This window comes from Camelus bactrianus, chromosome 8, assembly GCF_048773025.1.
Source record: "Camelus bactrianus isolate YW-2024 breed Bactrian camel chromosome 8, ASM4877302v1, whole genome shotgun sequence".
Taxonomy (NCBI): domain Eukaryota; kingdom Metazoa; phylum Chordata; class Mammalia; order Artiodactyla; family Camelidae; genus Camelus; species Camelus bactrianus.
Window position 1 is genome coordinate 13,973,118 of NC_133546.1, and position 27,473 is coordinate 14,000,590.

At 42.7% G+C, this 27,473-nt stretch overlaps 2 protein-coding genes across 11 annotated transcripts in view; both read right to left on the reverse strand.

Moving 5' to 3' along the window:
• The window catches only part of MTHFD1L (methylenetetrahydrofolate dehydrogenase (NADP+ dependent) 1 like), a 188,443-nt gene extending 187,553 nt beyond the window's left edge, over nucleotides 1-890 (reverse strand). For 5 of the 6 annotated variants that reach the window (XR_012508535.1, XR_012508533.1, XR_012508534.1 and 2 more), the window contains exon 1: nucleotides 425-890. Coding sequence is in view for 1 of the 6 variants with exons in the window: in XM_074368158.1 (XP_074224259.1) it covers nucleotides 425-645 (221 nt within the window). In the remaining 5 variants the exon portion in view is untranslated. The remainder of the gene's footprint in view (nucleotides 1-424) is intronic. The other variant, XM_074368158.1, reaches the window with a different exon arrangement.
• Nucleotides 891-8,375: 7,485 nt separating this feature from the next.
• PLEKHG1 (pleckstrin homology and RhoGEF domain containing G1) overlaps nucleotides 8,376-27,473 on the reverse strand; it is a 213,731-nt gene continuing 194,633 nt past the window's right edge. For all 5 annotated transcript variants that reach the window (XM_074368160.1, XM_074368161.1, XM_045524752.2 and 2 more), the window contains 5 exons: nucleotides 25,484-25,579; nucleotides 24,290-24,328; nucleotides 22,750-22,772; nucleotides 17,472-19,092; nucleotides 8,376-11,921 (listed from right to left, as the gene is read on the reverse strand). In XM_074368160.1, the coding sequence (XP_074224261.1) occupies nucleotides 10,861-11,921; nucleotides 17,472-19,092; nucleotides 22,750-22,772; nucleotides 24,290-24,328; nucleotides 25,484-25,579 (2,840 nt within the window). In that variant the 3' untranslated portion in view covers nucleotides 8,376-10,860. The remainder of the gene's footprint in view (nucleotides 11,922-17,471; nucleotides 19,093-22,749; nucleotides 22,773-24,289; nucleotides 24,329-25,483; nucleotides 25,580-27,473) is intronic.

Consider the following 27,473-nt stretch of genomic DNA (forward strand, 5'->3'; position numbering starts at 1 on the left):
GGGCGGGGCGGGAGTCCCTCCTCCTCCAGGTTCTGACCCTCGCCGCGCCGCCCCTTTCCAGCCCAGGCCGCGCCCGGCGGGGTTGCATCAGAGCCGGCGGCTAGAGGTGCACGTGTAACGGGGCTGGCGGCCCATGGAGCGCAGCACCCGCCGGCGATGCCCACGCCCACCCGGCCCCAGCCCGATCCCCCGACCGGGGCTGGCCCCCGGAGTCCCCTCCTTCCGCGCTCCCAGCCCACGCACCCCACCCCCACCAACCGCCGTCACCCCTAGAAAGTTGGCACCAAACACTCACGACCCTGGGCTCAGCGAACCCTCACTGAGGCCTCGGGAACCCGGCCGAGACTTGAGCGCTCCGGCTGCCCCACCTCCTGGGTCCCCCGGCCGCCAGGGTCCTGGGCGGTGGCAAGCGCCAGACACTCACCGCACGATCGAGTCCCGCGCTGGGGGCGTCCGGCTGCCTGGACCCCGGCTGCTCCCGGCCTGGGTGTCTTGCAGCCGCCGCTGTCCGAGCAGGCCCTCCCCGCCGCCACATCCCCCGCCCCCGCCGCTGCTGGCGCGACAAAGCGCTCGGAGGCGGTGTGGCGGCCCCGGGGGCTGCGGGCGGCGGAGCCGGCGCAGCACTAGCGGCAGACGCGCGCTCATGGCGAGGCGCGAGCCGTGCAGCGGGGACGCGGCGAGGCGGCGGGAGCGAGGGGCTGCAGGTCCTCCCGCGACGCGGAGATGCGGCGGCGCAGCACGGAGACGCAGCGGCTCACGTTCCTCCTGAGGGTGGCGGGGCGGGCCCCAGGCGGGAGAACCGGACGCGGCCGGTAACGGGCCAGAGGCGGGAAGGACCTGGCTCTTTCTCCTCTACTGAGCGGGAGCCCCTAGGGGGCACTGCACCCAGTGGCCGTGACGTCGGGAAGGCGGGGGCCTGCGGGATGCGGGGTTACTATTCCAGAGGCCTGGACGTCGGGGGCAGGCTTTCAGGCACTTTCAATCACACGCTGGAAATTTGGCTAAACTATAAAAATAAGAGGAGGGTGGGGCATCAGGAGGGGGCTCAGGCCCAGCCGTGAAGACTACATTCTTCCTCCGCCTAGGATGCTTATAACATTCTGCCCTCAGGCGGCCATTTGCTTCCTGAAAGGGCACTTGGTTTAGATCCCAGGGATTGGATTTATCAGGCTGGAGGGGGCCTAACAATGAAGAATATGTGGGCCTCGGAGTTCGAAAACTGACTTTGTAGCCTTAGGCAAGTTACTTAACTCTGAACCGTAGCTGCCTCAACAGTTAAAAATTACACTGTTCATAATCTTATCAGGAGTATAATTCCCAGGTCACGTGGGAAGAAAAATAGTCCAAATTATAAACGCTGGTTTTCCATCAACTAAGCACTATGCTAGGTGGGGGAGAGACGTAAAAACGTAATGAAGTGAGTATTGCCCTGATATTCAACCTCCGGGAAGCGAGTCCAGAGTCGGTTTCTTGGCAGAGCTGAGATTTTACCCGACTCCAGTGACCGTGTCTTAATCTCACACTGCTGTCTGTGATTTTCATTGTAAGGATGACATTGCACAAAGCTGTGAGGTAGATATTGCCACCTTTGTTCACACTAGAGGAAACAAAATCACAGAAGTTATGTCTGTGTAAGTGTTACCGAACCAAACTTGGGTCCCCACTTGGGGCACAGTAAAGCCACTCTACTGACACCAGGTCGTGTGAAGGAAAGTGCAGCGTTTATTGCAGGAGCCAAAGAGGGAACACAGGCTGAAGCTCAAAAGACTGGAACTCCCCATGGCTTTCAGGGGAAGGTTTTTAAAGACGGTGAGGGAAAGGGTTGTGAAGTGCATGATCAGCTCATGGACACTCTTCTGACTGGTTGGTGGTGAGGTAGTTTGGAGTCCACATTGTCAACCTCATCAACCTTTTGGCTCCAACCGGTCTGGGCTGTAAGGGGTTGTGGTTAACTTCTTCCGCCTAGTGGGGGTTTCAGTTTCTTCAAAACAGTTCAAAGGACATGGCTCAGAATACTGCCTAGTGCTCTTGAAGAAGAACTAAATGTCCTTGGCTTGGCTTAATAGCAGAACTGCTGTTATTTTGTCTTGCTTGACTGTCTTCCTTTGTTTCTGCATTTTCTCACTTCTCTGATTAAGTTTCTTCTTTGGAACTTGGGGAACGTCTACTAGGCTAAGGGTTTTCTACAAACAAGTGGCAGGTGGAGGACATGGAGTTGGGGGATCTGTCCCTGGAAGGCCCCACTGGGTCCTGCTCAGTTACATAAGCATATAAACGTCAGAAAGGAGACCTGAATGACCCATTCGCCTACTGTCCTGACGATCTTGGGCAAGTCCTAGAACCCTCAGAGGTTCATTTGTCTCATAAATTGAGGACCACTCATTTAATGAACATTCATTAGATACTGCTGAACATGGACCACTGGCCACAAAGATGGAAAGTAACCCAGCCCACAGGGAGTTTATGGGAAATCTCTGTACCTTCCTCTTAACTTTGCTGTGAAGCAAAAACTGCTTTTAAAAAAAAAAAATTTTTTTTTAACTTACCTGGTCTCTGCCCTCAGGAGTTTCCAACAGTAACTCCACCATAGTCGTGACAGTTTGCCACACCATCTGATCACTGCTGACCACAGTGATGTTTAAAAAGACTGTGGCAACCACGCTTTGTATGAGCCTATTTACAGGAAATGTCCAGAATGAGCACATCTGTAGGGACATAAGATACTACCACAGAAAACACCAGAGGATCTGATACTTGAGCTGAGTGTGTTTTTCAAATATATACACACTATTTATTAATAATGTATATAGAAAAGCATAAAGTAAAAAATAGAATCACCTACAACACTGTCGCCAAGACATAACTGTTAATTTTGATCTCTTAGCTTTATTTCAAATTGCTTTATAAAATTGCAACCATATTATGTATGTATAGGTCTCCTGCACTTAACGATATCTGTTTTCATGAAATTGGGAAAGGATGGTACTTGAAATCATGACTTCTGGTGGTTATATATTATGACATCTATTTTGTGGATAGACCATAATTTATTTTACCTTTTCCTGATGTTGTTTGTTTGTTTTGTTCCCAGTTTTAGATGTGAGGAAATAACATCCTTTCAGTCATTTACTCAGTAACTGTGTGTTAAGTCCTTCTGTGTGTTGGGGGAGGGATGGGAAGGAGGTCAATCAGGGCCACACCTGTGATGATAACATTTATGCACCATCCCCTGCAGAAGCAGTTCTCAGAGAAGTTCGCAACCACTAAAAATGTTAAGTGGAGAAGAAACAGTGCAGAGAATTGGAGGATGAACAACATAGCCACAGTGTCATATAAAAAACCAGCCTTCTTGATTGTACTGAATTGCAAGGAAAGGTAGGGCATTTTTGTGAATTGCATGGCTCAGCACGGCACAGCAGGTCTCCAAGAAGACTTCCCAACAGTTAATGAAATATTCTGTATGGAAGAAAGATTTGAATTTAAAAAATCAAGTTAAAAACTGTGCACCTAAGCTAAACTGATTGGGAACTGTGAGCCACAAAAACCAACTTATTATTGGAAATGACTCAGACTGCATGTGTGTCTTGAAGAAGGCACTTTGCAGGCTGTTCTCAGTCATCACCAAAAGCTTATGGCAATCCACACCTGAAAAACGACACTCTACATCTTTAAATTAGATAATACGCTAAAGTATAATAAAATTCACCTAGAGGACACAAGGCTTTTTTTTTTAACTGGATGAATGTCATACTTTCTAATCTTAAGAAAATTTTAGGTGTTTGACACTGCACTAAGGTCTGCCCCATTCTAATATGATTAACTGTGATCTTATATGTAATTTTTAAAAATCTCTTTAAGATCTAGGGCGACAAATGCCTGTGCTCATCAAGCCAGTTAAAATATCCTACTCGGCCCCTTTAAATCCTCATGCGGATGACCTTGGGGGCCTCTGTCCTCTGCTTACCTTCAACTCCCTCTCCAGCCCCACCTTGAAGTCAACAGCCTGAGACCCAGGTGCTCACACTCCAGATGAGAGCTCTTTGGGTTCTTACACACTCATAATGCACACTTGTAGGACAGAAGGGTGGGAGAGGGAGAAGATTTATGAGGGTCAACTCTAGGAGCCTTCATAGGCCCAGGTTTGTTTCATAGGGAAGCACTGGGATCTCATTCTGAGACATACATCTGAATCTGTTTATCCCAAACTCAAATATATATTGGTTTACTTAGGAAAAGTCAATTACACAGGGAGAAAAGGGCTCTATTATGTTGAAGCCCTTAAAAATTCATTAATTGATATTCTTTCTCTAGTGAATATAGGTAATTCAGTGCATTTTGAGACATTTGGATGTACGTCAAAGAAAGTTTGTTTTCAGAATAAGGAATATATGTATCTGAGGTTAATGTAATACTTATGCATATAGAGAGAGTGCGAGGGTGCATTTACTCTGTACCAGGCTGTATGTTGGGCACATGGTGAAAGAATCAACTCTGAACAAGACAGACACAAACTTGGGAGTCACAGAGTTTACTGTGCAGAACTGTATAGCAGAACACAGGCATGTTAATGAGAAGCTATAAAGCATGCTGGATCAGAGTCTTACGAGGGTTCTAGACCTGGAGAGTCAGAAAAGCTTCTACCCCATCAACTGGAACTTCAGGGATGATGATGGTGGCCTTTTCTGACCCTTGTAACTTCAGTTAATTAAAGTGTGGACTCTATCAATCTTTGCCCCAATTCCATGCTGAATTCTCCTGCTCAGACGCCTTCAGGAATATGCAGACACTGCCCAAGCCCCTTCATGAACGTGTATATTCCCTTAGCTTAAAACTTCCTTCATTTTAATGTTCAGGAAGACACTGCATTGGGAAAGATCCCTCATGTTCTCCTTACTTGCTGCAAGAAATAAGTCCTTCCTTCTCTTTGTTTTGGTTGTGTCTTTTGTGTCTTTTGGCTCGACACTCACCAATAGGTGAACCAGCAACAGTATGATTGTTCTGAGACACTCTCTGCGGGCTGCCTGCATTGTCATCTCTTCCTGTCTTGTTCCAGGCTATCGTTGCGAGGACATTTGTATAGCAAACCTTGGAAGATAGACAGCGCCTCCCTCCAGGGCAGAGGGCAGGTATGTTTGCTGCCCACAGTGTAAAGATAATGCTTCTGTCCCAGGGCCAAAGATTGGGCAAGATTTGCTAGCAACTCTTTAAAATAAAGGATTATTCCCAAATCCAGGAAATCTCAGCTGTGAAACAAACCCACTGTGTGTGTAGCGTGAACCTGGGCTGCTCTACAGGCCCCTGTGGGCCTGGAAGAACTAGAGGAAGTCATTGCAAATGTCAAGTTCATGCTACCTCTTATGCTGGGAGCGATCATGGGCTCTGAAATGGAGGCAGGCTAACTTAGCTTGCAAGCTATGTAAAATATCAGACCCTGCACTGTTCTTCACAATAATTTTGGGGCTGAATGTTGAGAACCAGGCAGGTCTTCTCCTGGTGGCGGTCGAGCATTTAAAGCTAATCTTTACCACTGAAATGACTGGGAGTCTTTACAACTGATATCTTTGCTATTGTTACTTCTCTTGCCTGTAACAGTTTGCTCTTTTGTTTCCTTGAGATCATTGATTCCTGACAACCGTTCAAGGGCAAGCACAAGGCCAGGCTTAGATCCCAAAATGGCTTAGGCCAAAAATGGCTTCTCTTATGTCAAGAAAGCCATGCCTGGTTCTCTTTCTCTGGGGACCTGCTACCCTATCTGCTTACACCACCACCTTTCAGGATGATTTTACCTTTAAATTCCATCCTCAGATCTCAGAGTCACCTCAACAGAATCCAGACCCAAACAGGCCAGATCTATTTTTTTTTTTAAAGAAGGTGAAAAATTGGAATTTTATGTTAAATCTTTTAAAAGTTGTGTAAGCCCGATTCAGACTCTGGGCCACCTGTTTACAGCCTCTGATTCATCTCGTCTGTACAAGGAATCTGCTTACCCACTGCGGTCTTGTTGACGGCTGTGGGAGGGCTACGTGGAGAGCCATACATTACCCTGCAAACAATAGAATATCTGGGGGCTTGTGTTTGCCTCATAGAGTGGATGATTTGCTTACTATCAAGCCCTGTTCTTTTACATTTGAGCTGAATAAACATGGTTTTAGGACTAATGAAGTGGAAATGCTTGCTTCTCTTCCTTTCCTATTGTGTGATGATGCATTGTGGGCAAGCCGCCCTTCAGGAAAATCAAGATTTGTTGTTTATCAGAGATACACAAAGGGGACTCTGCCCATGGGCTTGTCCACCGTTGTAAAGTTGACAAGTTTGCCTGTTGGCACCAAAAGATCTTGGCATTCTGGGCCCCTCCCCTGTACCTCAGCTGGCTTCACCCCCACAGCTGCACAGAGCCGGGCTGCGTGCTCCGTGCTCTCCTCATATTCTCAAAGCCAGTGATTGGGGAAGACACTTGGTCTAAATGGAATTTCAGAGAAGGGTGTGATAATCTGACTCTCATATGACCATGTAGATTCCTAGCTTAAAAAGTTACTGGAGAAAAAATTTTTTAAAGAAGGAAAAAAACAAAAAACCCCCCAAAACCCCATCAAACCAAACCAAAACAAAAACCAAAAAGAAAATAAAGGGGAAAGGTTACTGGAAATCTCACTCACAGTACATTTCTCTGGAGTTCTATCAGCCAAGAGATGGAAAAGGGGCACAGTCTTTTTCCTGCCCTACTGACTGGGGACTCTAAAAATAGTTGGTGACACTGGGTTTCTGAGGGTGTGTGCTGTGAATTTTAAAAGGCAGCTCAGTTGCTGTTGTTCTTGCTTACCACGTTTATGTCTCTGCTTTGAGTGTGTGTTTCTCATACTTGGTGCTGAAACAAGTTTCGGACCCTATCTGCTCAATCATTCAGTATTTACGGGACACCTGCACATTGTCAGGCACTGTGCAAAGCTGGTAAAAAACATTCCCATCTCAAGGGGCCAAAGGAGACACATGCTAAATGTTAACATATTCTTCCAAGAAGAAACTTTTGACTTCCTATAAGTTTTCAAATATGCTAGAAACCAAACATCCCAAATTTTATTAATTTACAGTTATAGGGATTGTGCAATGATATATCGCGTTTATTAACCTTCTTAATGCAACATAATTCCACATCATCTTGGTGTTCCAAGCCCTTAACTACCTGCAAGGAAAGAAAAATGTGAGAAGCCAAAAGTGAGAGAATGCTAACATCTTCATTTTTAAAAAAACAAAAAACACTGGAAAAGCATGCATAACCCTTGCAAATCCCTTTCTGGCTGATAGGATTGAATGTGGTTCCATTGTCTGGATAGAGGAAGTTATGTAAAGAGGATGTGGGAGATCTCGAAGTAATAACATTTGCCCTTCAAGATAGAAATTAAAAAACAAATTTACATCAAAAGACAACTTAATAGTCAAATGTTAATTGAAGAGTCATGTTTAACAACTGTATTAAACCTGCTGATTTTTAAGATTTCTTTTTCTTCCCCCTAAGGATTTAATTTATGTATGGAATTTACACAAGGCATAGATTTTCTACGGTTATTTGCTTCCAGATTTTTAAAATGTATTATTATTATTTTTCTTTAATGGAGGTACTAGGGATTGAACCCGGGACCTCAGGGCATGCTAAGCACACACTCAACCACTGAGCTATACCCACCCCTCTGCTATTGCTTCTAAATTGAACTTTTATGACTTCTGGAAAACCCCATCTATTTTCAGCCTCAAGGTTGGGCAGTAAGATAAGTCTGATGGATCCTCAGGGTGAGGTTTAGAAACTCTCCAGTCTAAAACACTCTGAAGAAAAATTTAAAAGCCATTTTCCCCTGTGTGAGGAAAGTTAAGGTGCAATATAATTTCATAATAGTAGGGTAGGGCATTATGCTTACATTTGGAAATAGAATTGCTGTAGAAATTATTTATAATTATCTATTGATATTAGCATGATTTGTTCCCTGTAAAATTTTTTAAATGAAATTCAGAACATGAAAAAAAGTCTTAATTTGTGCCTCCAAACTTTTATATTAATTTTTGATTTAATAATGAAATAGTTAAAAGGATGCCTTCTGTTATTACGAAGTGAAAAAATAAAAAAAAAAAGATAATCTACTATCTCTTAGTAGATTGAGCTAATTTAGTCACCTATCATAAAAACAAATACCATCCCAGGCTAAAGTCAATATTTCCAAAGTAATCCAAAGATACAGAAAATGGTCTGTCTCGGGCCACTGAAACATAGTATATAATCATTACCCTGAACCATTTTCTTCATGGCTCAAAAGGCAAAGTATTATAACTAAATATATTTCAGACAAAATCATGACCTTTCTAGAATAAACACATTCACACTGTAATTTACTTTGTACTTTACAAACTTTATTAAATAATGAGCATTACTAACTTTCATTATCTTATATACAGTATTTAAACTATGTTTTCCTAGATGCATTTTTTTTTGCACAAAGAATAGAGTAGGTGAAAAGTGAACTTATAAAAAAAATTGGACCCTCAGTACAGAGACCTAATAAGAATTTGACACACACTTAAGTACATATAACTCTTTCCTCCCAATTATGTACATCCCTACCCCACCTCCAAAAGAAGCTATTTTAAACAAAAGCCCTTAACTCATAACTTTGAGGAAAAATACAGATTATATATACACACACAGCTCTCAAAATCTGCATCCTGGCTGACAGAAGGGATCTATAGAACTACAGATTTGTCCTAGAACCTAAAGACGATCATACAGACATTTTATACAGTAAGACAGCAGCCTTCGTGCAAGGTGGTGTATTCATATAAGCGACATCAAAATCATGCAATAGGACACTGGTGTGAAGAATGGGTCATTTCTGAGAGTAAGACACCACAGTAATATGGATAATACAGAATTTGGGTCTTACAAACTAAAAAGCAGAAGTGGGACACTGCATTCCTGGGACAAGAAGAGTCAGGTAACTTGGTTTTGTAACACAAATACCTCTCATGGGGCTGAGGATGTCTTCTTTGTTACAGCGCTTCTCTTTTCTGATACTGCTTAATTTTGAAAACTCATATCATGTTTAAAGAAAGGCAGTGTAAGAAGGAATGTTTCCAGAACAATGCTCGTCAACATGGACTCTGTTTTATAAGCTATGAGAAGGAAGAACAGTATAGAGAAGGAAGAAACTTGGGTTGTTTTTTGTTATTTAAAAAGAAAACGAATGCCTTAGGTACCTGTGCATAAAATAAGGATCACATTTTATGTTTTTCAGTTAAGAAAAAGAGGCCTAGCACCTAAAGAGAGAAAAGGAATTCTGGTAAGATGTCAGTGATTCAGATCAATATCATTGCCTATCTTTAAATGAAAAGCCTAGATCCCCTTTCCCTACACATATTATCATATCTTTAAAAATGAAAACTGAGGCGGGGGAGTGGGGTGCACAGAATGTAAAACGGCTTACAGTGAGAATGCAAAGGCCACTGTTGGAGAAAACATTCTTGTTGCATTGACTGGGGGCTTCAATAAAATAGAGTATTTTTATAAAGTGGCAATTCATTTGCCTTCATTTTTCTCTTTAGTGTCTTTAATTTTGCATTTTACTCACAAGGTCTTGCTTTTGTTTTTCTATTTCCTTCCATAAAGAGTTGTATAATATCACAATGAACTGCTATTTTAAAGACCATAATTACAACATAAAAGATATGATTAGTCAGAACTTAGTTACCAAAGATCCTGCTCTTGTATATGCCCCCAAACAAGGGAAAAGGGCCCCCATATTACATTTAGATTAGCAAATAAATTCCATTGCAGTCATTGAGATTATCAAGGCTGGGATCAGGTCATCTGGCTGAGTACAAAACTCATGAAAGGACATCTGAAACATTGCTCTGGAAAGGGTAGCTTTAAAGCGCTTTGTTTTTTATTTTAGCTTATGGTTTACTTCATATTGATTAGTGACAGGCACAAAAAGCAGTGAAGAATTAGATACGCCCCCCCCCCACTGCCCCACCCCTGCAACTGAAACATGAGGAGATGAAATCAAATTGTACCAGGATGCCAACCCATCTTTTCCAATAAGTCCATTTGCGTTTTCTTGCACTTGGTTGTAAACCAATAAGGGAATCATTCATCTAACTCCAGAAACCATCAAATAAATGAGCAGCACGTTGTCCAGGCCTTGTCTAGGAATACAGGTAAGGACTTTTGCTTCTAGAAAACTGATCCTGCTACATTTTAATTTCCAGCAGTTACACAATTTCTGCATTATAATGAAATGATGCAGGGATACTAGCATAGAAACCCCAAAAGGGGCACCTAGAGATTAGAGATCCCTTGCTTAAAGTTATTCTAGGGTCTTGTCACAAGTTTAACAAAATGCCAGACGTAAGCATAATCCTTTAAACAGCTTTAGTTTTATTTCTTTTTAAAAAAAAAACATGAAAAGGCCTCCTTGCTGCCTTTGAGTCCTAGGATAAAACTACTTGTGGCTTCTGGACAAGAGGAGAAGATTATTGCATTTCTTAAAGTCTGGGCACCAGTTGTTGCGATATAGGAAAAAATACCATGGCCATCATGTTAAAAAAAACCCAAAAACCCAAATTTTCAAGTAAGATTAACTTACATGAAATATGAAGACAATTAGCATCAGAAAACACAGTGGTCGATGTGGACTTTGCTACAGTACAATCCTGGCTGGATAGCCAGCTGTTTCAAAAAGTTGTGCTGTTAAAAGGATATTTTACACCTCTGGTTATTACAAAGTTGTTTTCATCTGGTACATACAAAACACCTGTCAGTATCTGTAATTTGTGAGCACGATGCGAAGTTAATTCAGGCAGCTACTATTAAGAACCTTAGGCAAAGCTGCTTGAGCTGAGACACTGGAATTTTTCCCTTAGAGACTGGACAATATTTTGCTGATTGGGGGATGGCCCTTTCCAGAGATAGTCATTCAGTTTGTCAGAATCGTTGTATGATGTCAGATACGGTGAAATTCCAAGTTTACCGCTTACTGGCTTTTTTGGAGTGTATGGACTATTCAAAGAGTAAGAGGTGTTGCTCCAGACATTATCAGAAAAGTCACCATCCATAACCTTTGGGTCAGATTTCCTTCTGCGATTGTGAACGAGGTCTAATTCTGACTCATCTTCTTCTGATTTTATCTCCACATAGTCATCTTCATCTCCTTCGGTCTCTTTGAAATTGGAAAAATAGTTCTGTGTAGCTACTTGGGCACTTAAAGGTAAACTTCTATTTACTACCAGAACTTTCTGCGAGTCCTGGAGTGTGAGATCTGAGTGTTTTTCAGTGCCCTGTTGACATGAGTCAGCAATCCCTGGCAGCAAATCCTGGTGACTCTCCCACCTTGAATTTTTGTGTAAAGACAGTGGCTGCTTCTTTCCCATTTCACTGGGGTAGTTGATGGAGTCCGTGGACTTGTTTATCAAGATTGAGGAAGATGACTGAGACCTGTTATAAGGCTGAGATTTGGCACTGATGCCTTTCCGACCCAGAGAGTTGTAAAGATGACCCTGACAAGAGTTCTCTTTGTTTGGCTGACTGACTATCACGCTGTGTCTCTGCATGGAGCCCAGCAGAGGGTCGGAGGTTTGGAGAGAAGGCACAGAGCAAGCTGTGGACAATTGTCTTGGGGTACTTTTTGTGTTGATCTGTAAAGTGGGATATTTTGACTTCAAGTCTTGCTCGGGCCAGGGACAGAAATCTGCTAACTCTCCATTACTATAGGTTGAATGCAAAAGCCAGTCCTCGCCACCATGTTGGGTGTGGGGAGGTGCTGCAGAGCTGAGGTTGGGAGATTCTTGAGGGGTGGCCCAGCCATCCTTCTGAGTCTTAAAGGGCGTCTCTCTGAATACAATCTGGTCATACAGTTGGGAATACTCAGCAATCCTGGCTCCTGGAAGGCAAATATGAAAACAATAAATACACACAGGATCATTCCTACATGCGAAGATTAAAAAAAAAATAAGAACATTCTAACAAACGTTTTAAAAATGTAAACAGTAGACAGGACTTTTAAGTTTGAGGATGAGTAATCATCGAATACTAAGCAACACAAACTAATAAAATAATCCACAGTTTAATAAAAATAAAAATACCACCTAAAACTTCATTTAATTTGATCTAATTTTGGATTATTTTATTTTAGCAGCAGGTCTGCAAGGATTCTCTATGTGTCATGAAAATTTCTAGTGTTCTTTATAGGCATGAAATAGTGTTAGTGCTAAAAACAGGCATCATAAAAATAAGAAAGTCAGCACTTAAACTCTGGTCAATGAAAAATAATTCAAGTAGTCATTAAAAGAAGCGTAACCACAATCCACCCTGCCATGGCTGCCCCTGCCTCCTCCCCAGTCTTGATTGCTCTCAGACAGCTACTCCCAGGAGAGTCTGCTCCCAGAGGCTGTCCCTGCACTTCTAGCTTCCAGGCAGCCCTCCACTGCCACTGTCTTGATGGCTGCAGGAGATCCTCCCTTCCAGTACTTCAGAACCACATGTATTGGCTGAGCCCCATCTCCCTTCCCATCACTGAGAAGCTGGGCACTGAAGCCTATGCTTTCAAGACATTAAGAATGAACCATCCTGTGCATATAATTGATAATCTAATGCTCTCTAGTGTAGGCTGCAGAACAGGATTTTACCATTATTTCCACAACAGCTAATGCCGCTTTGAATTAAGCTCTAAAGCCATTATCCTCTCTGCTCCACTTCCGAGTACAGATGTTTCTAAAGACATGAATGGAACCATGATATAAGTAAGGAATTCTCTTGGGCCAGGAATGACTTAAAAGGGAGAGCCCAGAGATGTCAATGTCACGAGCTGTCTGCTTCTGCTCCCCCAGCTCCCAATCCAGGAACCCACATGACCGCTCCATGAATCCTATAAATTGCTCCAACCACATCTCTACAGTCTCTACAAAGGGAAGCTGCCCCACATATAATGACCAGTAAGTGACATTACATTTTCTTCCTCTTTAAACTATTTATATTTCTAGTAACCTGCAGTTAGTAAATTATTCCTTGAATTTAAACTAAACGTGTAGTTGAGTTTCTGCCATTTCTTTCAAGTTTGTCTTCACGAGGACAGAAATCAACCTGCTGTTATTCTGTGTGCCTCTTAACTGCAACCCCCTCAGATCGCTTGAGGCTTAGTCCCCAGAATCAGAATACATGGTGTGTTTAACTTCTCATTATAGATTATACTTCATTCAAGATCCTTCAGGCTTTCAAGTCTAACTTCCTTGGAAGGACAGCGATGGTTAGTTTAGAACTTTTAGTGACAAAAACTTGAGCTATTACTCCTTAGAGGGCAGAGTGAAGACTCCCAGCACCGATTAAGATTTGGCAACCCCTTAAGAGACTGGACCCCAAGGCGCCTGTGTTAGCCATCCTGACATTGATAATGTTTTGTTAACTATGAAGCCTAGCCAGTGTTAGCTGGCCCTTAGACTTGTCCTTGGCTAGCAGTCCCACATGGAAGTCAAGATGGTTCTGCCCGAGCCATTCTCCTCTACACTGTGGCTCTGAGCCTGATCCCACAGCTGAATCAGGAAGGCTCTGAACTTTCACAAGTTTCCAAGAAAATGACAATTTGGGGGAAAGCAGTGAGAGCTAATTTAAAAAATTCAGTTAAACTATTCCAGTACCAAAATTTAACTATAAGGTCTTGTAAGAACAATTAGCTCTTTACTTTAGAACATGGTGGCCCAGATAATCTAAAAACCATGTATTATCCAAAATATGCATATTATTTCCTATTCCTTTTTGCTTCTTTATCACACTTCTTCCTTTGCTTAAGCAAATCCTATTTACCTCTCAAGACCCTCCATAGACCCTGTCACCTCTATGAATCCTTTTCTAAGTGATTTCTCTTCTCTCATGTCTTATAAACTTAGTGAGCACCATAATACTTAGCTATTGGTTATATATGCGTGCATATACATGCACACACGCATGCAGTCTTGTGTTGCTCATTGTTTTATATAAGCTGGTTTATTTTTCCACCTAGTTCATGAGACTTTAATCTTGGAGAACAATCCCCACAGAAAACCAAGCATAGTTCTAGACAGAAATTGGTTTCAAGAGCTACATAATTACTTAGATACTTTTTGGACTGCCTCCTTTTATTCTAAACGTAGTGTTAAAAATAAATGTGCTTTCCCGAGGACTATCCCACTGAGAGCAGAAAGGCAGCCTAGAATTCCGGCATAACAGAAAAAGGAGAAGCAGGAAGACAGCCTTGGATAAAATGCTATACAGACATACATTATGTATTATAGACAACTCACAGGGCACAGGTTGTCTTTGGATAATAAAAAGTTGACCATATATAATTTTGGAATGGAAAGTATCTCACAAGTACGTAATACACAGTGCCTATCTACGTTTTGGGGCTTTTTCTGGTCTCAGTTTGACCTTCTAAGAGGGTCTATAACTTGCGTGATGCCAATGTGAACAAGATACAAGCTTCCAGAGCAATGGCTACCATTAAATAGATTCCCTTAGCCAGATATACAGGAACTAGCCAGCCCAAGACGCCACCTCTAGCCTAAAAAGCTTAGTCACATCAGTCAACCGGATCAACGTTCCCCTCATCCTTAGTTCTGGCACTGATCGTCTTTATAGAAGATGGACATTATTATGGATGATCCCAGAGCTATCTCTGGTTTATTTCTCTTTTGTAAGTTTAAAAGGTGGACTTATAATTCCAGATAAAAAATCCGAAATGATCCTTGCTGAGAGGAGTATGAAATATACTGTTTTCAAGACAGGATTAAAATCAATGTTTCTGGTGTTCCTTGAGATGCAGAGCAAAGCATAAAATAAAAAGTTATTTTGCCTTCCCTACTTTACACGAGGAGGAAAATTCCTCAAGCCTACATGGAGTTTTCTCCCATGTGAAACATCACACCCATCAAAAAGGGAACCCAAAGGCTTCCATGGCCTCAAAGGCTATCAGAAGGGAGGCCTGGCGGAACAAGATGGCCAGCATGCTACAACAGGCTCAAAAAGGTGGGAAGGACTGGACCTGGTTGGGTGATTTATAGGCGGAAGTCTGACCCGGGGCCTGTAGACCCCGGCTAGAGAGTTCAATAAAGGTGCTGGAGAGTTTCAGCAGGTGAATAGGGTGCTCCTCCTTCCGCACAACACCGAGAGCAAGCTCCTGGCAAAGCGGCAAGGCCCATACGGAGAAGTCTGGAGAATCGGTCCGTTCGATTACGACGCCCTGTGCCCAGATAAACGAGAGAGAGAAAAGGAGTCATCACGTCAACTGATTGAAAGCCTAGTGGGCACAGGAAGTGGTCTCGATCCACCCAGATGGAAGGCTCCTCGGGTCTGAGAGATGGCAGGCCTGACAGACGTGCTCCTGCCAGACAGCAGGGGGACACGCCCCTCTCAGAAGATGACTTTGGAGAGATCTCCTCTTTGTTGGAGAGAACGTTGCTAGTAGCCCACCGTGTCAGGAAAGGGCCCAGACACAAAGCTGAGAAAAAATCCTACAGGAGCCCAAGAAGACACCAGTAGGCAAAACAAAAAGAACAATCCAAAAGCAAAAAAAAAAAAAAAAAAAAAAGCAAAAGAAAACCCCAAAGGGAAATCTATTAATACTTAAAATCAAAAGGTGGATAAAAAAGACTACTCAAGGTAGCTGTAAGCCCTAACGATTCAGTATTGAAGACCGTGCTTCTATGAAGGTTGAGTTTTGCATGTTAATGGATGGTCCTTATTCAAAACAACACGTCTCAGGAGATTGTCACTTTTTAAACAACTGTCTGCTGGCATAATCAATCCATCATCATCAGAAACCTTGGTATTATATTTTCTCTCATTCAGAGGCGCCCTAGCCCAGATTCAGTCAGTGGATGCACTGCCAATACGCTACTATTTCTAATGCCATCTGTGCTCCCAAATAGTCTGTCTGCAGCTGGAACTCAGCCACGTTTTCTGTGTGTAACAACAAACCAGCTTAACAACTCTAGCGTTGGAAAATGGACATGAGTTACTTCAGCCATGTTATTGCAAGAAGAAAAATATATGTAACCTCATCTCTCTCACAGTCACATAGAAATCACTTTTAACCTTTATTTAAAAAGAAGAAGTCAAAGAGAGTTTGTAAAAATCCTTTGGGTAGCAATTCCAGGGCTTAAGTTTCCTATGTGTTAAGAAACCTTACTGTATGATTAAACTCTGGAAAAAGAGTAAAGCTTTAGATAATTCTTAAATACTTCCAAACTTAAAAAAAAAATTTCCTACAGATTCTTGTCATGCAACTTGTGAGTTCACTTAGGACTTGGATAGCCCCTTCTTATTCTCTGGTTTCCACCTAAGAAAGCAATTCCAAAGAGAGGAGGTTAGGAGCATCAAGCTGGCCCGAGGAGCCACATCACCATCAAGCTAAGTTAACTAAATGTGCCCTGATACTGAGCCACCTCGTTGTAACTTTCAATTGGAGAACTGTCTTTTCTCATTTGATACTGAGGTGGTCCTTTGTCAGAAGATCCAGGGCAGGGATTCTTAAAACAGGACTGAAAGTCCACAGTTTTAAAATTCAGATTCCTGGGCCTAACCCCAGAAATCTCTCTGGGTCTGGAGGTGAAAAATTCCCCAGGCAAGAGCCAGCCAGCACCCACGGATATTTTTCTTTTCATGACAATCCTGTGCTTTATTCACATCTATGCTCTTCCACCAAGATTATGGTTAAGGTTCATCCTTCAGAAGAACCCTGTGTAATTTAGCCAGGGAATATATGCTTCTCTAAAAAAGAGAAAAAAGTGAAACTGTGAACATCTCATTCCTTTAACGTTAAGAGTACTGATATCACACCCATGCCCCTGGTTTAGTTCTGCCCCACAAAGGAGGCTTGACATAAATAATTAAAATTCTTGGAAGCATATATGAGAACACCAAATGAGAGGTATTAAATGCATTATGGCAGCTATTGAAAAAAATCAACTAGTAAATGTAATGCGTGAGAAAACAGCTGAGTTATAGTGTGAACAGCTAAAAAAAAATGCAAAAAGGACAGATTTTTGTCTGTGTTAGAATGAGTAGGCATTTTTGTTGGGATTCTGGAGTGGAGAGCAATCCTATTCCATGTGTGTCCAAACCTTAAACTCTCACCCAGCTACCCTTCTCTTAACTCACTGATACACAGGGAAAAGCAACAGATGCCACCAGCGAAACGGATTGCTATCATTATATCAACTGCTTCAAACATCACAACTGGAGTGACGATGTCACAGGCACCACGGAACCCTCCAGAGCCAATCACGCTCCCACACATGTGTTCCGGTGGGTGCAGGGAGGGCCCGGACTGTGTGCATCTCAGCGAGTCTATGGTCTCACTGTGAGAATGAACAGCTGGGTGACAGTGTCCTCAGTGCTATGGACGTTTAGAACCTGAATGCGGCTCTCCCCATCCTCGGAAGGAGAAGGAGGGACCTACCGATGGCGGGTCCGCCCTGCTTCTTTTCTTCCAGGATGGCCGCCAGGTCCCTGGGCACCGGCTTCTGGGGCTGGCTGCCAGGTGTCTGCTCCAGCTCTGGGCTTTTGACCTTTAACAGTTGATTTGCCTTCTTGATCTTCTGACTGTACTGCCTGGCCATCAGGAAAACCCTGCTCCTGGTCTTGTCCACATGGTCCATGCCAGAGTCAGGGTTCTCCAGGTCCGCTGGGGACAGGCTGCTGCCGGCCACTTCATAAGGACTTTCTATGGGAGGCAGGTCGCCGGTCAGTGAGAGCCGGTGGAGGCTCACGCAGGAGCCGTCTTTGGAGGCCGGGGTTCGGCCGAGGGCGCAGGAGGCCAGCCCGGGCTCGTCTTCTGGCCGCGCGAGGAGGGCCCGGCCCGTGGGCAGCGAGAGCGGGGAGCGTGCGCTCAGCTCCGGGGCGCTGGCTGCGAGCGGTCGCTCTTGCACGTCGTCTTTGCTGACGGGAAACGCTGCCAGAAGCCGGTCTCTGGCTTTGACTTCGTTTTTCTTGATGTAATTTTCCAGGTCGTTCCAGATTTCGTCTACTTCTTCAGACAGTTGATCGGAGATGGACCGATCGGCTCTGGACAAGTTGCAGCCGAAGGAGTTATAGAGCAAACTCAGATAATCGTTATCGGAGGGTCCCGGGGGGTAGGGTGCCTGGTCCTCACTGAACTGGAGGCTGTCCTGGGAAACAGAGGCCCTCAGACTGTCACAGCACCCCAAGTCGGCGTCCAGGCCCAGGAAGGTGCTCCTCTTGGGACGCTTCAGGCTGCTGCACCTGAAGTCCAGGGAGGGCGGGTCCGGGAGCCCTATGGTGTCGTAGATGTTCTCCTCCACCACCTGGAGATCGCGTGCGCTTTGGTTCAAGGCCTCCCGGCCCGGGAGTGCTCCATCTTTCTGCGGGTGCGGAGGACTCTTCTCCCGGCCAGCTGGCCTCTTTGAGAAGGCGAGCTCCGGGCTGCTCTTGGGGCGAACAGAGTCCCTGGCGGGTCTGGGGAAAGGGGCTTCGGCTTCTTCCCGTTTGGCAACCATCAGTTTCAAGTCCTCATAACTGATGTTATCATAGACATGGTCTATGTCATCGATAGTCAACTCCATAGAGGACCCGAAGGGGGTCGTCCCGTCCCGCCCCTCTGTTTTCAGGTCATTCTGCAGGTCCCTTTGGGAGCCGTACTGGGAGCCGTCGCTGTCCCTAATTCTTACGTCAGAGGGGCACGTGTTGCTCTCGCCAGCGCTGCTGGCCCGCCGCACGACCCTGTGGCCAGAGCTGGGGGTCTCCGCGGACTCCATCTGTCCCATGTGCCAACTGCAGGGTCGACTCGAAGTGCTGTCTTCACACAGCCGGGCAGAGTTCAGATCTGAAGAGGAGAAGGACGGTACGAACATCTGATAATCGTCTTCATCCTCCTCGTTCTCCTGCGGCGACCGGCGGCCGGGAAACAAGGCTTGCCGGATCTGGTGGTCCGTCCAGATGTTTCTAACGGCCCCACCCCCGCGAAGCACGCTGAAAATGGCAGAACTGCTGGGCTGACCGTTCCTCTGGGCGGGAGACGCACCTGCTGAAGTCCGCTGGGGAGACCCTTCCTCTCTGGAAACCTGAGGAAGACAGGAACATAGCAGCTGAGCTGCAGCACTACAGACACCTTACTTATGCCCTCCTGTATTTACACGCTGCCTCTCCCACTAGACTGTGAAAGTCTTAAGAAAGTGATCAGTAAACATTATTGATTTTATTTTTTTAATTAATTAATTTAGTTATTTACATTTTTTTTTTTTGGGTGGGGAGGTAATTAGGTTTATTTATTTAGAGGAGGTACTGGGGATTGAACCCAGGACTTGGCACATGCTAAGCATGCACTCCTCCACTTGAACTATACCCTTCCCCCAACAATGTTGATTTTAACTTGAGTTGAAAAGCATGTGAAAATTCTGCAAAAGGGGCAGTAAGGAGGAATTGATATTTACTTAGAAATAGGGTAGGCCACTTGAAGACATTCTCCAAACTTAATGTTCACAATCACTCTGTGAATTAGTATGATTGGACCAGTTTCACAGTAAAGAAATCTAGGCTCATAAAGATTCAGTAACTTGCTCTCTCTCATCGGTGGAAAGGTTAGGATGCAAACCCAGGTTTGACTCCAAATACCTTACCCCACTGCAGGGAATCAGCTAAATATGGAAGACTCTCAGATACTTCAAGTAATCCCCCTGCGTCCTGGGCAAATAACATTATATGAATGAACATAAATAGGTGTCAAGGGCCATGGAATCTGGTTTTTATTTGGGGTTCGACTCTTAGGAGTTCTATCATGGTTTCTGGTGTAGCAGAAGCCCCTGTAAGTGATCTGACTGCATCTCATCCAAGGGTTTTCCTTAAATCTGCAGACCTGCATGAACCTGGTCAGCACTGCCTTGGTTTATAGATTCTAGGCAAAGAGCCTTTGTTGCAGGAATTTAATTTAATCCACTACTGAGTTAATGAAAAATCTTACTTTCTTTTAAAATGCATTTAAGGAAGTAATGTTTAGATGCCTGTTAGGAAGTAAAATATGAGTGATATTAACGATTTCTAATCGGAGAAAACAATGGGTCTCATAACTTGGAACCTTTCTTCATGGAGCTTGGCTGTGCAGACAGGCAATGGACTGCCCTCTGATGCCCACTGTGGGTACTGGGATTAGCTGCAAAGAGTTGAAAGGGTTAAGACAGATTCAAACCAATTAGTACCAGGGACATAGTTTCTGATCAAAACACTATGGTAACCTACTGGAAATATCAAATTAGCAAGAATTTTTCATCAGTAGTCAATGAAACTGGGATACATATTGCCTTGGCCTCCTCTAATAAATAAATAAGTAAACTTAATTACCTCCCGCCACAAATAAAAACAAACAAAAGAAACGTATTACTTTGGAATATCCACCTATCAGTATTTCTGCCTTCGTGCCTACCTACCTGTGTATCAGGACAAGGAGAGGAAAGCAGGGAGGGAAAGGATAACATTTCATCCTGAATGTTACTTTTCTGTCACAAATTTAAAACTAGAAAAGTCCAATTAGGCACTTAATCTTTTGTTCACCCTTTTCATATAGTAAAACTGGACCATTTGAGGACTAGGAGTAAATGAATACACACACACACAGATATATAACACACACAAGTACATAAATCATATATGTGGCTTTTCTGCTTTTTTGGTTTTTTTTCTTTCCTCTTTACCCTTTAATATCTCTCCCTTTTCATCTTACTCAGAATGCACTGGTGTAATGTTTACAAAATATGGGCACCCACTAACTGCATTTTATAAACTAAAATAAGTTCGCATTAGCTAGTGAAATCATGATGCAACACTGTGAAAGTGTAACAATGATTTTTGTGAACAGCCAGAAGTAATATCTTCTTCAAATCTTTCATCCCAGAATAATTTCTAGACATTTTAGAAAATTAGGAAAAACGGAATTGTTCATATCAAAGTATATTTTTAAGGTAACTACACTTGAAGTTAGCAGGACGTTGGAAGCTGAAATTTTATATCAAATAAATCGTCAGGAGAATCTGAAGCAACTCTCAGATTAAGAAATAATCAGTGTATGGAATGGACACAACACAGAAACACACAGTGTAGATTTCTCAGTTTCACCAGAGGTATGATGAACATTTTCCCCCTTTTTCCCACATTCTCGGCATTATGGCTATTTAATAATAATACGATAACAGGTATAATTTACGGAGCACTTGCTTTGTGCCAAATACTGTGCTAAGCACTTTAAAAACACATCACATTCAATCTATATAACAACTCTGTAAATTAGGGAACTAAGTCTCAGTAAGGTTTAACAACTTGCTTACAGTCCTACAGCTTATAAATGGCAGAAATGGATTTGAATCCATGTCTTAATCCAATTTATATATGAGCTAAATCTCTCTCCTTCTCTCAATCCCTCCATGTCTCTCTCTTTAAACATCTAGACATACACATACACACACGGCCTTGGCATGTATATTCTGGGAGAAATGTTAATCTCCTTAACTCTTTAGTCTCTCCCTGAATTTAGTATGCATTCCTTATTGCTAGGAGATGGGATTTTATAACTAAGAAAAAAGTACATTGATGTTTTCTTTCTTTCTTGTCTTTGGATTTTATAAATTTATCCTTCTATGGAGACTTGGCTTTCTCACTATTCTGGAAAGTTTCTGAGAAGCTCTTGAGATTGCATCTCAAGGACTGATAGAGTGATTTCCCACCTGTGACTGAGTGGGGCTTGCTCCGTGGTCTTAGTTTGGCTACCTTACACAGGACACCTATCCAGTGTTTGTTCATGACAACAGTGTATATTACAAAAAAAAAAAAATCAAAATCTCATGCCATACTCTAGGACAGTGAACCAATTAATGTTAGTAAGTTTCAAAAGCTCATATACTACCTGAAAAAAATCCACATGCCCTAATTTTAAGATAATCACTTAAAGATAAGGTTATGTTGATTTTTAAACATTTAGACATCTTAAATGAAAGATACATTATCTATTAACAGGGCCACTTTGACCCTGTGTCAAGGAGCGATGCAAGTGGAATTGTGGGGAGAGATTTCACAGCCACAGCGTTACAGAACACGAAGCAAGAAGCCATGATCAGTTCTCTAAGACTTGCTAATCAAGCCAACTGATGAAAACCATATTGGACGTGGTTTACTCAGGCCAGAATATAACGTCTGTTGTTCATGCCTAATACACTTGAATATACATCTTCCAATAGAACACACCATTTTTATTCCTCCTCTTCTAACCTTCTATTGGACAAAGAAAATCAAGACTAGGTAAAGTTTCGTTATACCACAAATAGTCACACCTCTTATATCAGCAGCAGGACCATACTCTTAGAAGGATCTTTGTGATTGAAGGCTGATGGTTTGAGAAGGGAGCAAATACTCAGGATGACAGAGCCTCGGTCTTACACGTGCAGAGGCTCAGGGCAACATGGGGTGGGTGAGACTAGCCCTACAGGTGTTACATCTTAAGGTAACCTTATAGCTTCTGAGATGAGAGAGGTGGGGACAGAAGGATGACGAAATCATTGCCTTAATTCTGAGAGATGAAGCTGGGGGCTGTGGAGTTGGTGGAGAGTTGATAAGGACCAGCCCTAACTTAAAACTATTCCAACATGTAAAGTAATTATTTACACTTAGAAGAGGAAAGGGTATGTAAAAGGAACCTAAAGTAAACATTTCAAAATAGGCAATTTAATAGTACTTACCTTTTGGATATCTTGTGCTGTTTCTGAAAAATAAGAGTTTTTTTATTTTTTTATTTTTTATCTTTGAGAATTATAAATGTAACTCATCCATAGGTTAGTACTCACTTTATAGGACTTCTAAACTTGTTATTAAGAATTGAAGCCCAAGAGGCTCCTGGGCCCTTTAGAGCTGATTTTCAGAAAATGCTTCTCAGTTATCCGAGTTGCATTTCCTGTACTGTATGTAAAACACACTTACATACATCTGAGTGTTAAGTATCTTCCTTAATCCTTGAGAGCAATGGACCAATTCATATTAATAAGTTTCAAAAGCTTCCCCCTCAAAATATATATTGCCTGAAAAAAAAAAAATCCACATGCCCCAATCCATGAAAATCACTTACACATAAGATTATGCTTTTGTTAATTTTTAAACATTTTATTGGTGTTAATTGAAAGATACAGCATTTATCAGCAGGGTCACCTTGGCGCTGTGCTCAGGAACGGTGCAAAGGGAATTGTGGGGAGAGATTTACTAGCCACATCCTCAGAGATACCCTCACAGTACCCTGATCACGTGTGTCTCGTCCTGAAACTTTGTTTAATTACAGAAGCATACAAAGTAAAAAGTGATCGAATCCTCTCCACAAATTCCACCTCACAGAGGTAACCACATTTGAAAGTTTGATGTTCATCTTTCCAGGTCCCATACCCACTGCCCCCATCCCACCATAATGCACAGGTTTTTCTGTTTCTAAAGTAAAGATGCAATATGCAACACTGCATTTTATGCTAAATATATGTGAACACGCTTGTCAGTAGACAGATATGTACTTCATTGCTTTTTTATAGCTGCGTAATATTCCATGAAGTATTCCAGGATTTACTACAACTTTTTAAACTATTTCCCACTAGATGGGCATTTTATGTGATGTTGTTACAAATGCTGCAAAGAACACATGTACTCATGGATCTGTCCACACCCTTCTATATAGGAAGGGTACATTGTGAAATTTATACAAGTGAGAAGTTTGAAATTTTTGGTCCGAGGGCAAATGGGCATTTTAAATTTAATTGGGCATTACCAAATTTTGCTCCAAAAAGGTTGCAGAAATTTATACTCCAATAGTTTGAGTGCCTGTTTCTTTTTTTTTGGCCATGCCCACAACTTTCTTTCCTCCTCTATCTCATTGAAATATATGATTTTTCTGATTGCTAATATGGGTGGCCATTTATAAATTTTATTGGCAGTTTGTGTTTCTCCTGTAAAAGAAGATTATATGCTCTGCCTTTCAAAAAAGAGTCGTCTGTCTTTTCTTTCTGGTGTATGGGATGTCTTAGATCAACATCAACAGGCATTAATTTTTTTATGCTTGTTTGTCTATATGGCAAACATTTTATGCCATTCAGCTTTACATTTTATAATGGGGCACTATTTGTTACAGAAGATAATCAGTTCTGTCGATCTGTAATTCTTCTGGGGGTTTATTTTTTGGTGTGTATGGTCTGACTTAGTGGATGTCAACAAGAATGAAAAAAGAAAAGCTACTTTAAGACTTACCACTGGTCTTCAAAACTTTGTGTGATCTTGAGGAAGGTTCTGAGAGAAAAAATAAGGTCAGCATCATTTGCAAAACCAGATCAAGATTTTTTTTTACAAGTGAATTATTAGCTTATGGACAAATTAATTGAGCTCTAGCAATTTTCTATCAAATTCACCTAAATCCTCATTGCTTAGAGATTCTTGACAGCAAGATGTTCACTCCATCAAAACTGCCAATTTCATTTGCCACATTGAACCAGAATTTTCTTTTTAAAAGGCAAATATTTCATTGCTTAAAATCCTTCCACAGCCTGCAGGATCAAGTTCAAACCCTCTGCGTGGCCTCTTTGGTTTTCCATGATGAGGCCGCTGTCTGCACCTACAACCACATTTTCCATTTGACTTGCCCACCTCCACTGCCAGCCCACCGTGCAACCAGGCCTGACAACTGGCAATAGCTGCCTGGCCTAAGGTCCGCTGGCTCAAGTCTCAGGGCCTCTGCATGTGCTATTCCCACCCCATCTGCCTCCTTGGCTCCCTGACTCCATCGGGGGTACTGGTCCTCTGTCTGCGAGGCCTTCTCTCTCCTTCCTAGAGGGTTAACCTCTCTCCTTTGTCTCTCCACTATTCCTTCCATTTAACCTCCATCATAAATTCATGGGATGAACTGGTATTTGTTTAACTTTTTTTTGACTCTCCCATTAGACTACAAACCTCTTGCAAGCAGGAATCAAGTGTATTATTCTTATATTCCCAATTCTTAGCATAGTGCCAGAAATTAGGCAGGTACTCAATAGATATTGATTTAAATTAAAAAAAAATCTGAGAGCTAAGGGAATGCGACGTGAAGTCTAGTTTAGCAAACGTGTCAAAACTTTAGGTTTGAATAATCTTTTGTATGTAGCAATTACATGATACAATTTTGCACTAGCGATAGTAAATAAAATTTAAGTGCCGGCTTGCTAATGGTAAAATGCTCTACAAAGCAAAATTAGCTGATGGATATGCTTTATATTCACTGGAAAATAGAGTCAAGTAGGAAGAGTTTTAGAACAAAAGCTTGAGAGTCCCACCTTGAGGCAGCCTCAAATGTATTCAAACTGGCAGTGTGCCAAAAACCAGAAAGAAAACACTTTTTTTTGTCAGACTGAAAGGGACTTTCATCGCGAGTGCCCCATAATGATTTAATGCGGATTACAACATCCTATTTACCAGATTTTCTTCTCAGCCGATATGGAGCAGAATTGTCTTTAGAGCCACAAAATGCTTTCATCTCTCCCTCGGGACTGTAACAGAAGCCTGGATAGTCTGTAAAGAGAACCACGTGCATCTATAAGAATGAAGTGTTCAGTGACTTCTCGGGAGACGGGTGTAACTTGCTTTGGATACTGTGGGACTTCTGGGACTTGCAGGATTTACAGGACTTCCACGTGAAGCTGCCTCTCCACCCCTCTGCCTCTAGGCACATACATGCACGCTCACCTTTTTTCACTCTTGGGCAGAAAGAGCTACAACCATCGGCTTTACTCTTCCTAGAAAGTTAGTTAAAATGCGTGAGGTGTGATAACTTCCTGCTCCCACTCAGAATCATCTGCAACTCTATGACCCACAGAGGTCAAACAATACATGAAAATGAAAATCCCTGCAGCTGAACTTGCTACCAAGGCCCCGGCAGACTGCAGTGATGGGCTCCTTGACAGAGGCTCCGTCAAGGTGAAACCTTCTGGAGAATTCCATCTAGGTAGGAATTTGGGGAGGCGTCTGTGCCCGGCGTGGTGGTGGAGGGTCTCAGTCCTCCCTGCCCCCGTGCAGGCTGTCCTCTAGCGCAGCGACTCTTCGTATCTTCTAGACATTGCTCCTTTGAATATTTGATACAGGGTGTAGGTTCTCATCCCAGAAAAGGGATTTTCATTTTATTTCACAGTTTATATCTATCTAAGGGTGCCCAGACTTTGGATTAAGAAAAGCTGGTCTAATCCTAAAAGGTCTTGCAGCATATTCAGTGACCACCTTGCACCCTGAAGCCTGAGGCTACACAATTTATGATGCAGCTGGAAATGGGTTTTCTTCAAATTGGGGTTAAAGCTCTTCAAGGATGTCTGAAGTTCGAGAAAGTTCTGAGGCTTGGAAAGACCACATATACACTTCTCCAATGTTAGAGGCAAAATTATATAAATGAAGTCATTTGGTCCAACAGACTGGCCTACTCTGCTCACAGCCAGCCAAGCCCAAAGTCAGGGGAGGACAAGTAAGGTTATTTTCCTAGGCTGGGCTGCTCTGGCATACGCCTGGCCTGGAAGAGAGGCATGTGGCACCGATTAGTGGCTTGACATCATTTTGTGCCCTCACAGAATCTTAACAGTGGCCAAAAGCTAGCCCAGAGCCTGGGAATAAGTAAAGGATCTCGTTGAATGTAGCTGGTCACGTGGAACAGCTGACCTCTCCGGACACCCATCTTCCTCCATCTTTTTCCTCCTAATTCTCACTTGCCCATCCATGACCTTGCCTTCTCTTCACAGTGCCCATATATATATCATGTGTGTGCATATATATATATATATATATATATATATATATATATATATATATTTATAACGTAAATAAGCTACAAGGATATAGTGTATAGCACAGGGGGTACGGACAATATTTTATAACTATAAATGGACTATATAGTCTTTAAAAATTCTGAATCACTATGTTGTACACCTGGAACTTCTACAATACTGTAAATCAACTATATCTCAAAAAAAAAAAATCTTAGAGAAGTTCCACTGGGTAAGCTAAGGGGATTCAGAGAACACAGGGCAGTGAGCCCCGGTCCAGCTCTCTGGTGAGGATCACCTTGCATCATTTCTCAGGATCTGATGGACATGAAATGGGGCATCTCAGTGACAGTGGTGGTGCTTGTTTTTCTAGGTCAGTAAAATTTTATTTTTTAAATCCTGGAGACTTAACAACCAGCAGCCTGGTGGGTGAGTGGATAAGTGAATCAGTGCTTCACTTGGGGAAAGATTTCTCAAAAGTTTGTTACTTAGAAAGTTTTAAGTAAAAGTTTCTGTCAAACCTGGCTGTAAGTCTTTAAAACTGTTGCTTCTCTTTTTATTCTGTTTAATCTGGAAGGTAACAAGGGTGTGATAAGTGCTTTGAACAAGGCCTGATTTTACAGGAAAGGCCTCACTTACAAGGTAAGCCCAGACATACA